This window comes from Podarcis muralis, chromosome 2 (genome assembly GCF_964188315.1).
Source record: "Podarcis muralis chromosome 2, rPodMur119.hap1.1, whole genome shotgun sequence".
NCBI classification, from domain to species: domain Eukaryota; kingdom Metazoa; phylum Chordata; class Lepidosauria; order Squamata; family Lacertidae; genus Podarcis; species Podarcis muralis.
The window spans coordinates 120011932-120023887 of record NC_135656.1 but is presented as its reverse complement, the minus strand read 5'-3'; the positions used below and the strand labels follow the sequence as shown (position 1 = coordinate 120023887).

The window sequence follows — 11956 nt, the reverse complement described above, 5'->3', positions numbered from 1 at the left end:
CACTGGTTATTTGTGGGGCATAGGAATACAAATATAGTCTGGCCCCCCCACAAGGTCTGAGGGACAGTCGACTGGCCCCCTGCTGAAAAAGTTTGCTGACCCCTGGTCTAAAACAATGCAGCTACAGAAGAACAGGAATCCTTCCCAAAATAGAATTATAAACGAGTCTCATACCTATCACGTACCTTACGCAGGTATACAAACTGGTCGAGAAATGTGAGCTTGCAATATCACTTTGAAGGGACAGGATACCCAAATCCTGTCTGTGAAATCACCCCAGGCTTCAATAATCACCCCAGGCCTCAAAACTGTCCCAAACTCCTTTTGTCTTCTAAAAATCCAAAACAGCTTTTCTCTGCGCTCCTCTGCTCTATCACAAGATGCTGTGCATATGCAAAATGTTACTTTTAAAGGCTAATGAATAGACTCTGTTCATAGCAGGCCTGAGAAACTGAATCTTATCTCATTCTAGTTGCAACATCTCTGGACATGCTGAACCGCTCTCATTCCCCTTTTCCTGGGAAGGGCGCCAAGAGTCCAATAGTCCCAAGACAGCTTTCTGTTCATGCTCAGAGGAACTCATGGGGCAGGACTCTGGAAGGAGGAGAAAGGAGGAGGGATCTGAAGGAGTATATATGCTCTGTGCACATGATTGTGAACTCGTGCATGCTTTTTGTGACTTATCACACTTGCTCCTTCTACCAGTTCATGAATGGTAGAAATAAAAACCTTTTTTCTCCGAAACTATTCCTTGAGTGTCTATTGACTCCCACTTCCCTTTCCCAGGCGCAATATTTTTCCCACCCGAGGGCAAAGCCTCATAAGGCTACAACTTGATGCCCTTGCTCTCATTTTGAAAAGATATCTATACTGAACAATTCCCTGCTAGATTTTATCATCCCCAATGGGCAGGGATCAAAGTCAGACCCTCCAGGTGTCCCTATTTTCCAGGGAGGGTCCCGGATTTCCAGAAGCCGCCCCAGTTTCTGATTTGATTCCAGAATGTCCCGCTTTTCCTTGGGACGTCCCTATTTTCATCAGAAAAATGTCAGAGGGTACAGAGTTATGTGACCCCCAAGCCAAGGAGATAAGTACAGTGGTGCCTCGCAAGACGAACGCCTCGCAAGACGAAAAACCCGCAAGACGAAAGGGTTTTCCGTTTTCGAGTTGCTTCGCAAGACGAATTTCCCTATGGGCTTGCTTTGCAAGACGAAAACGTCTAACAAGCACGTGGCACATGACCAGGCGAACACTTTTGATGCGACGGTCATGTCGCCTTTCAGGGAGGTGCTGAAAAGGCGGATGAAGCAGCAGACCATGGACAGGTTCTTCAGCAAGAAGCAAAGAGTAGAAGAGGAACCTTCTTCGAGTTGTCCCCCAGAGTCTTAGAAAATGTATGTACTGTGCACTTTGTTGATTTTTAAATGTTTTTCTGTCATGTTTAGAAACTTAATTTATTGTTCCTTCAATGCTCTTTACAGTATGTGTGACTTTAAAGAGCACTTAATAAACTCTTGTTGTACCAAATTTGGCTTTGTTTGGACTTTTTTTGACCATAGGAACGCATTAATTGATTTTCAATGCATTCCTATGGGAAATTGTGCTTCGCAAGACGAAAAATTCACTAGACGAAAAAACTCGCGGAACGAATTAATTTCGTCTTGCGAGGCACCACTGTAACTGTACAACCTTTAGAAGAAACCTGAAGGCAGCCCTGTATAGAGAAGTTTTGTAATGTTTTGTTATTTTTTTATATGGTGTTAAGCTGCCCAGAGTGGCTGGGGCAACCCAGTCAGATGGGTGGGGTATAAATAATAAAATTATCATCATTATGTAATAGGATGTCCCTATTTTCATTGGGAAAATGTTGGGAACGTATGGAAACATAGAATTGTAGAGTCATCTAGTCCAGGGGTCTGCAACCTTTAAGACAAAAAGAGCCACTTGGACCCGTTTCCGAAGAAAAAAAAACTGGGAGCCGCAAAACTCGTCATTATAAAAATAACTTTTTTGTCACTTTTTTATTATTTCTTTGTTTGACCCCTCAGAATTACTCCTCCTCATAGAAATAAACGTTAAATTAACAAGTTACCTTCCAGCGTACACGCCCCCTTTCAATGCAGTGACCGGTGTACAGTACATGCCCCTTACAATGTAGCCGGCGGGCGGGAAGGTGACGTTGGGACGGTGCGTGACTAACGCATGCACCGCCCCCATGCGACGTCACAGCCAGTACAGCGCCCGCCACAGTGGGGAGTGTCGGGGCGCACAAGGCGCCTCCTCCCCTTGCTAGTATCCGCCCCGGAGCCGCGGCAAAGGTGTAAAAGAGCCACATGCGGCTCCGGAGCCGCGGGTTGAAGACCCCTGATCTAGTCCAACCTCCTGTGACAGTAATAACAGTAATAACAACAACAACTTATTATTTATACCCCGCCCATCTGACTGAGTATTCCCAGCAACTTAATACAATAATCTATTAAACATTAAAAGCTTCCCTAATGCAGGAACCTCAGCTAAATCGAACATGACAGACAGCGAGAGGATACATAACGGAGAGGATTGAAGGCGCAGGTCAATTCTGTGTCCAGGGCGGCTGTCTACCAGCTCCACCTGGTACGCAGGCTGAGACCCTACCTGCCCGCAGACTGTCTCGCCAGAGTGGTGCATGTTCTAGTTATCTCCCGCTTGGACTACTGCAATGCGCTCTACGTGGTGGTAGGAGTCTACCTTTGAAGGTGATCCGGAAACTACAACTAATCCAGAACGCGGCAGCTAGACTGGTGACTGGGAGCGGCCGCTGAGACCATATAACACCGGTTCTGAGAGATCTGCATTGGCTCCCAGTACGTTTCCGAGCACAATTCAAAGTGTTGGTGTTGACCTTTCAAGCCCTAAATGGCCTCAGCCCAATATACCTGAAGGAGCGTCTCCACACTGAGGTCCAGTGCTGAGGGCCTTTTGCCAGTTCCCTCCCTGCGAGAAGTGAGGAAGTTAGGAAGAACTTTCTGACAGGAAGAGCTATTTGAGAAGGTGGTGGAGTCTTCTGCATTGGAGGATTTCAAACAGAGGCTGGATGAGCACCTGTCAGTCTCGTTAGCTGCGATTCCTGTCTTGCAGGGGGTTGGACTAGAGGACCCTCGGGGTCATCTACAATTCTACGATACTATAAAAGCGCACACCCAGCAACAATAACTGTCTCATCATCCCCCCAATTCTCTCTCCAATAGATTCTCCCCAAACTGTCGGAGGGGTGGGATTTGTCCTTCTATCAATTCCAAGCAGGACTCAATTAAAGACACATCCCTCGCTTTCCAGGTTTGGGTGAAGGGCAGTTTAGACATTCCCCACCCCCCAAAATGCTTTATATACCTGAAGGAACGTCTCCACCCCCATCGTTCTGCCAGACACTGAGGTCCAGCTCCGAGGGCCTTCTGGCGCTTTCCTTGCTGTGAGAAGTGAGGTTACAGGGAACCGGGCAGAGGGCCTTCTCAGTGGTGGCGCCCGCCCTGTGGAACGGCCTCCCATCAGATGTCAAGGAAATAAACAACTATCTGACTTTTAGAAGACATCTGAAGGCAGCCCTGTTTAGGGAAGTTTTTAATGTTTGATGTTTTATCGTGTTTTTAATATTCTGTTGGGAGCCACCCAGAGTGGCTGGGGAAATCCAACTAGATGGGCAGGGTATAAATAAATTTCTTCTCCTTCTCCTTCTGTTCCTAGTCCCTGGTGTGGACAATGCTGAGCTGTGTGGACTGGAGAAGGCAGAACGAGGAATGAGCAACAGGCATGGGGCACCCCCTCCCCCCATATCAGGATTGATCTACATGAACCCTCTGCATACACTTTATGTGGAAGACAATGAGATGAGGAAGACGTTCCAGACCCTGAAGTCCCCACAGCGAACCTAAACCAGAGAGGCTCGTCAGCATCTCAGAAAGGGCTGTGCTTCGCTGGTCTGCTGTGCAAAACCGAGAGAGCCAGAAAACACCTCCCAGATCTTCTCAATAGCTTGATGACCGCAGGTGCTTCCTTAACGGAGAGCAGTTGAGGTTCCTGGAACTGCAATGCCACAAGACACCCACGTGGGTGGGGACACAAAGGGCTAAGAACAACTGTTGTGGTTTGACTCTGCAGCAGCGGTTCTCAACCTGTGGGTCCCCAGATGTTGTTGGACTACAACTCCCATCATCCGTGACCACTGGCTAGGAATGATGGGAGTTGTAGTCCAACAACATCTGGGGGCCCACAGGTTGAGAAACACTGCTCTGGAGAAAGCCTTGGGGGGCTGTAGTTCAGCATTAGAACATCTGCTTTTTATGCAGAAGGTCCCAGGCGCCATCCCCAGCATCTCCACTGGGAGAGTCCCCTCTCAGAAACCCTGGGGAGCCTTGCCAGTCAGTGCAGGCAAGATTGGGGCAGGTGGACTAACGGCTCAACTCAGTTTAAGTGTGGCAGCAAGATTCAAGGACAGCCAAGGCCACTCCATTTTGAACTGGACTACGGACTTTTGTAACTTTTAAGGATTATTGCCTGCCTGATTTTCATCACTGTACCTGTTGAATCCCAGCAAGGCTTTTAATGTGAGTAAACTCATGTTTTCTTGTTTACTTAAGCAGTCTGTGAGTGATTTATTTGTTAAGAAGGAAACATAGACGGGAGAAAAGGAATCCAAGTCTGCCTAAGCATCCTTGTGTATCATAATTGGTCTAGAAGGTTAAGCAACCTTTCCCCCAAAAGCGTCTAAAGATAAACGGCAAACAGATGGTGATTTTAATCTGCTGAAAAAGGTACAGTGGTACCTTGGGTTACATACTCTTCAGGTTACAGACTCCGCTAACCCAGAAATAGTACCTTGGGTTAAGAACTTTGCTTCAGGATGAGAACAGAAATCATGCTCTGGCAGCGCGGTGGCAGCAGGAGGCCCCATTAGCTAAAGTGGTGCTTCAGGTTAAGAACAGTTTCAGGTTAAGAACGGACCTCCAGAACGAATTAAGTACATAACCAGAGTACCACTGTACTTGCATTCTCACACATGTGAGAAAAAGACGAAGAATAAATTTAAAAAATCCTGTCCTACTCATCTAAATTCATCCAATAAGCTTATCTTGAACACAATAACTCCCAAATGTTCAGTCCAGAACCTCCCACTAGGTGTATCCTGTATGCTACTTCAGACCGGTTAAAATCTTCTTTGAGACACCAGCAAAGAATCAAAGACTTTATCAATGAAAATACTTTATTGCTGCCCCGTCATAAATGTAGCTCTGTCCCTTTCTGCCCTTCGCCCCTGAGTGTTGAAGCACATCCGACGTTCCTCGTGGTTCCCGGCTGCTCACTTCTTGGCTTCGGCGTACTGGTGGAGCAGTTCGCTGACATCTGTGCGCCCGACCCGGATCCAGCCGTCTTCCTTCATGTGATACACTGCGCGGGGCGACAGAGAGGTACCACCACACCAGTGAGCTTGTGCAAAATGAAAGCAGGCTCTCACCAAACAAGGGGGACGTGGGGCTGGGACTGCAGAATGAGGGTGGGGGGCACTTACTGTTCACCACACCGCCTGAGTAGGCATCGCGGTGAGTGGCGTAAGAGATGGCCTTCCTGCCGAGTTCGTAGGCCTCCTCCACACTGAGATCGGGGCGATGGCCGCTGTCCAGGATCCCATAGGCATAGCAGTTCCCGCTTCCCGTGGAAAAGAGGGGGCCACCCAGGCGTACCCCGTTATCGTCTATGTAGTAAAGTCCAGGACCCTAGAAAAAGAGGAAGAACCCGCAGGTCTGGCCTCTTTTGCCTCTGATCGCGGCCGCTTCCACCCAAGTCCCCTGCCTGGCTGATCTCGCACCCACTCCCCACCCGCTCATTCCCACCCCACTCCTTGAAAGTCACAAAGTTGTTTCTCTCCCTCAGGGCCTCATTCTGGCAGCACTTCCCATGTGCCCCCCAAGACCCACACTAAACCCCCTCCACTAAACCTCTCTTGAAAATGTGCCCTGGGTGAATTCCCGGCGGTATGATAAATATTTATCAGCCTCGTATACACCATATATTTAAAGCAACACCTCCTCCCCCAAAGAATCCTGGGAACATTAGTTTACTGACCCCCACAGAACAGATAATCAGAGACCTTTGTGGGCCTCCTTGACGGAGGGTGGCAACACGAGAGCAGGGCCTTCTCTGCAGTGGCTCCCTGCTTGTGGAATGCTCTCCCCAGGGAGGCTCACCTGGCACCTTCATGTCTTCAGGCACCAGGTGAAAATGTTCCTCTATAACCAGGCCTTTCACTGATTCTATGGCCTTTTAAATATGTTTGTGGGATGGCGGGTTTGTTCTTGCTTTTATTATGTGCTTTGTGTTCTCATTTGGTATTTTTATGTTGTGAACTGCCCTGTGATGTTTAGATGAAGGGTGAAATACATTTTACACATCACTTGGGAAGACGGGCGAACTAATGCCAGTGTACTGGAAGAAGCAAAGATCCCCAGTGTTGAAGCAATTCTCTTCAACATCATCCAACTTCGTTGGACTGGTCATGTTGTGCGGATGCCTGATTATCGTCTTCCAAAGTAACTACAGTGGTACCTCGGGTTAAGAACTTAATTCGTTCTGGAGGTCTGTTCTTAACCTGAAACTGTTCTTAACCTGAAGCACCACTTTAGCTAATGGGGCCTCCTGCCGCCGCCGCACGATTTCTGTTCTCATCCTGAAGCAAAGTTCTTAACCCAAGGTACTATTTCTGGGTTAGTGGAGTCTGTAACCTGAAGCGTATGTAACCCGAGGTACCACTGTACTATATTCCGAACATAAAAATGGAAAGCGTAATGCTGGTGGTCAACAAAAGAGGTGTAAAGACTCTCTCAAGGCAAATCTTTAAAAATGTAGTATAAACACCAACAACTGGGAAACACTGGCCTGCGAGCGCTCCAGTTGGAGAACAGCCTTTACCAAAGGTGTCATGGGCTTTGAAGACACTTGAACTCAGGACGAAAGGGAGAAACATGCTAAGAGGAAGGCACGTTTGGCAAACCCTCACCGTGATCAACTCCCGTCCAGAATCCTATGTCCCCACGGTGGAAGGATGTGTGGATCCAGAATTGGCCTCCACAGTCACTTACAGATTTTCTGTTAAGACTGTGTTCATGGAAGACAATCTTACTCAGCTACGAGGGATCGCCAAAGAAGAAGTTCAGATGAAGGGTGGAATCCAAATTTAACCAATAAATAAATAAACTATGATTCCCAGAACCTTTGCAAACTACAGTTCCCAGGATTCTGGGGGGTGGGGGTGGGGGTGGGGGCTGGCTTTAAATGTGCAGTGTGTATTCAGGCAGGACCTGGCTGGCAATGAATGAGGAGGAATCCTAGAATCGCTCTTCCAACCAGACTTCCTCTCTCATCAGAATACCCAGCAGCCCCTCCTTTGACTCACTCCTTATAGTCATCTCTGACCCACTGAGCTCCCATTTTCCTGAGAGATTCTCTCCCCCCACTCTGCCTGCCCCCAATTGCCCCCCCTCCTCGCGGTCACGTTGCTGGTACCTTCTTGTCCCAGCCGCACAGCATGCTCCCCACAGACAGCCCCATCCCCCTGTACTCAACAAGCATGTTGGCCAGCAGTTTGGAAGCAGCCGAGATGCTGATTCGCTCCTTGTTGCGTAAGTAGTACAACCTGCCGGAAGAAATAATAATAATAATAATATATTAGTACTCCGCCCATCTAGCTGGGTTTCCCCAGCCACTCTGGGTGGCTCCCAACAGAATATTAAACATCCAACATTAAAAACTTCCCTAAACAGGGCTGCCTTCAGGTGTCTTCTAAAAGTCAAAAAGTTGTTCATCTCCTTGACATGTGATGGGAGGGTGTTCCATAGGGCAGGCGCCACTACCGAGAAGGCCCTGTGCCTGGTTCCCTGTAACCTCACTTCTCGCAGTGAGGGAACTGCCAGAAGGCCCTCAGAGCTGGACCTCAGTGTCCAGGCAGAACAATGGGGGTGGAGATGCTCCTTCAGGTATACTGGACCGAGGCTGTTTTAAAGGTCAGCACCAACATTTTGAATTGTGCTAGGAAGGAAGGAAGGAAGGAAGGAAGGAAGGAAGGAAGGAAGGAAGGAAGGAAGGAAGGAAGGGGAGAGGTAAAGAGGGGTAGGAGGAAAATGAAAGGGAGAGTCGCTCTCTCCTCTTCTTTTTCATAACTCCATTACCCATGCTGTTTTCAGGTGGGCCAACGACTCATCTTGAGGCCTCCCAAGTAAACCTGTGGCGGCCAAGCTTTCAGGTTGGGGCTTCACTATCCTTCTGGAATCTTCCATCTATTCAACCAGACCCAGGCTAGGCTCAAATTATAATATATGGGGTGGGAGCCGTCAAGAGGAGGTCTGGCGCAGTAATCTTTTGCTGTGACCTGCTAAGCTACCATTTGGGGGGGGGGGGAGTCAGAAGAAGAATATCATGACATGTTATTCCAGATCCTAGCTTGTGTTTCCCAAAGGGAAGACCGGAAGGATCCTGCCTCGCTGCTCAAGTTCGCTACGCTACATGTGACTTTTAGGAAGCAAAAACGACAGTCGATGCATATCAGAGAAATACCTTTATCAGGCCCACCAAAATATTCACAATATAAGCGTATCAGCTTTTGGGGTCTCCAGAACTCTTCATCAGGCTAGATGAAGAATTCTGCAGAACTCTCAGACCTGCAAAACTGTTTTGTGCCATTTTGGTTGGCCTAATAAAAGGCATTACCTTTGAATGGATATTGGAGCTTTCTTATGGGTCAGCCCGGCTGCCTTTACATGGGCACACACTCAATAATTCTTTTGTTTTTTCATTGCCCTGCCCTGCATATTTGTGAGATGGGGAAAATACCTGCAGAAGACGGAGGTTTACTGAGTTTAGCTGAGATTCCTGCATCGCAGGGGGTTGGACTAGATTGCCCCTCTGGATCCCTTCCAGCTCTACAAATCTCTGATTCTAGGTACCTACCTGCAGTGTTTGGCCAGGAGTCGCTCCCAGTACTGGCAGTCTGCAGCACTCCCAGACATGGTGCCCAACAAGTAGGGGTTGATCTCAATGACTTTGTTGAACACCTTTGCACCTATGGGGAAGAGAGTTGTTTGTGGGGGGTTCCAGCCAGCGGTGGGGAGCCTCTGCCCCCCACAGTCTAGGCCTAGGTCAGCCAGGCCTCCTCCATTTAATCTGTGGCGCCATTTCAACTCTCTATGTCTCTGTGGTTACTCACTGATGTAGCTGCCGGACGATGCCCGGGAATCGGTGGCGACGATGACGCCATGCTGGAAAGTGAAGGCCATGGTGGTGGTGCCATGCTCCAGCTCAATCTGCTGCCCGTTGCTGCCGCTGCCCTCGCAGTGGGTCTGCAGGAACTCAGATGGCTGGTGGGGGGGAGAGAGGAGGCAAGGCACGGAAATGCTTAATGTTTAGAAATCTCTTTTATCTGCCATCCGAAGCCACTTTTGAGACTTCTGTAATACACAGCAACAATAAATTATCCCAATGTTTGGGTGCTTCCTTTCCTCCTAAGAGGACGGCCACAAAACGCCCCCCTACCCAAACTGGTATCAAGCTGAGCTTCTATAAAGAAGGGGACAAATGTACAGTATATTTGAAAGACCACTGTCAACACTTGAACTCTTTGGCAGGTTTTAACTACCGTATTTTTTGCTCTATAAGACTCACTTTTCTCCTCCTAAAAAGTAAGGGGAAATGTGTGTGAGTCTTATGGAGCGAATGCAGGCTGCGCAGCTATCCCAGAAGCCAGAACAGCAAGAGGGATTGCTGATTTCGCTGCACAGCGATCCCTCTTGCTGTTCTGGCTTCTGGGATTCAGAATATTTTTTTCCCTGTTCTCCTTCTCCAAAAACTAGGTGTGTCTTATGGTCTGGTGCGTCTTATAGAGCGAAAAATACGGTAACTCTTGCAATGATGCATAGACTTTAGATATAATGGAGGGTTGTAAATTAGATGGACTTATTATATGCAGTTTAAAAAGTTACTTAAAGAACCCACGGAGGGGAGGAGGGAAGTCCTTAGATTCGGAAGAATCTTGTGCTTTTTTTACCGTATGTGATTATAATTGTGACTGGAGTTGTAAAACCAAACAAAAAAAAATTGAAAAAACAAAACAAACTGATATCGAGCTGGCAGTGGTGGATTTGGGCTTCTCAAATTTGAGCGGTGTCCTGTGCAATGCCAAAATTCAGCGCCGCCACCCACCTCCCACCCTCTGTCCTAAGTCATTGTGGCACTTGCTGTGGGGGCCTCTCGGCTCGGCACCCCATCCTGTTTCGAAGTGACACATGTCAATCTTCCTAACAGATCTTTCAAGTGCTGGTGGAGGCCGGTGAGCAGCATTCTGCACATGCTCACGGGCAGCGTCATTCTCGGCAGGCAGGCTTTTTAAACGTAGTCAACTTTGCGAAAGACAAGATCGCAAATCGTAAAATAAATCCCCAGAATTACAGCAACGTATCATAAGTAAGGTATAAAAGAAAGCCAGGCATTGCAGGAGGCTGTCTTGGAGCCTGAGGCAGAAGCAGTCACAAAAGCTCCCTATCTGTCTCTCCTTTTGGGTCTTCTGAATTTTCATATGACAATTGGAAATGGGGCATTATTATTATTATTATTATTATTATTATTATTATACCCCGCCCTCTCCGGCTAAACTGGGCTCAGAGCGGCTAACATCAAATGTATAACACATTAACATAAAATCAGACAATCAATTAAAATACATCCTAAAATCCAATCAGGATCAGAATAAAATCCAACCAGAAGGCAACCCGCAGATTATGCCACTAGCCAGAGGGACAGCCCATTTTCCCAAAGGAAAGGGGGACCCCCCACCCTTCCTTGCTAGACCCAGGTGGTTACATCCGAAGGAATGCACTTCTGATATGCAGGTTAAACCCGATTTCATCAGTTTGGAGTTGTTTTAGGGTCGCTGCTTTTAAAGAGATGTCATCCCACCAGGCTTTCTTGAAAGTTAACACAAATCAATCAAGGAGAAAGTTCAGTGAGGCGCACATGGGTCCAGAGACAGATGCTACGACAGTACTGAACAAATGCAAAAACAGATCAGCCTCTGGGAGAACAAATGACAGAGGGCGGGAGAGGGAGCCCCCTTTAGGGAAGTTTTTAATGTTTGATGTTTTATTGTATTTTTAATATTTTGTTGGAAGCTGCCCAGAGTGGCTGGATAAACCCAGCCAGCTGGGTGAGGTATAAACAACAACAACAACAATTTCCAGACCCTAACATGTAGGTCAAAGCGGGCCCCCAATCTGCGCCTTCCGGAATACAGATACATATTTTCCTGCTTCTGTCACCGCCCAGCAGAGGGCGGCGGGCAGGGATCGCTCGCTGGCGTTGGAAAGGCACTAGCCGCAGTGGCCCTCCCGCCTCTTCATCGCCCCCTTCCCCATCTCACCTGCCTCCCAGGGGGCACGGCGATCTGGGGCTTCTCTACCCCGAAGGCGTAATGCCCGGGTGCCCCCGGCCGCGGGGTGGCGGCTCCTCCCAGCGGGTTCCAGTCCCAGGCGCCGCGCTCCAGCCTGCAAACGTCGAGGAGCGCCATCGCCGCTTCGCCTCTTTTCTTCTCGGTGAAAGCGAAAGCGGCAGCGCCCGACCCGTGTTTCCTCTCCGTGTCCCCCCCCCCCCGCCACCGCTCTGCTCCTCCCTCCCCGCCTCCCTCCGTGCGCCACGTCGGGGATGGGCAAGGGCGCCCTTGGAGAGGTCGGCGAAGGAGCAGGGCGCACGGTTGGGGAGAGGCGCGCACCGAGGGTGCCCTATCCAAGCGGACCCCACTCCACCCTCTTTGTTGGAGGGGGCGGGAGAATCTGGGGAAGGAAGTGGGGGGAGCTGTGGGCGGGGGGAGAATCCAAAGGGAAGACCCCCCCCCCCGCGCGCGCAAATTCCCTGCAGGGTTCTGTAAAATTTTGCCATGACCCTT

The 11956-nt window shown here is 48.9% G+C and overlaps 1 protein-coding gene across 1 annotated transcript; it reads right to left on the bottom strand.

The window, feature by feature from the left end:
• Positions 1-5215: 5215 nt before the first annotated feature.
• On the bottom strand, positions 5216-11629 carry PSMB8 (proteasome 20S subunit beta 8). Its single transcript, XM_028720481.2, has 6 exons — positions 11435-11629; positions 9230-9380; positions 8974-9085; positions 7534-7663; positions 5543-5747; positions 5216-5421 (listed from the first exon to the last, which is right to left on the bottom strand). The coding sequence occupies exons 1-6, from the start codon at positions 11579-11581 to the stop codon at positions 5333-5335; spliced, it is 834 nt and encodes a 277-aa protein (XP_028576314.2). The 5' UTR covers positions 11582-11629; the 3' UTR covers positions 5216-5332.
• Between the last annotated feature and the right edge of the window lie 327 nt (positions 11630-11956).

Excerpts from the sequence above, each read along its gene's own strand:
- PSMB8 (XM_028720481.2), bottom strand. The coding sequence starts at position 11,581 with ATGGCGCTCCTCGACGTTTGCAGGCTGGAGCGCGGCGCCTGGGACTGG. Across the intron at positions 9,381-11,434 it reads CCGTGCCCCCTGGGAGGCAG|CCATCTGAGTTCCTGCAGAC; the intron begins GTGAGATGGGGA and ends CCCCCCCACCAG. Across the intron at positions 5,422-5,542 it reads CTCAGGCGGTGTGGTGAACA|TGTATCACATGAAGGAAGAC; the intron begins GTAAGTGCCCCC and ends CGCCCCGCGCAG.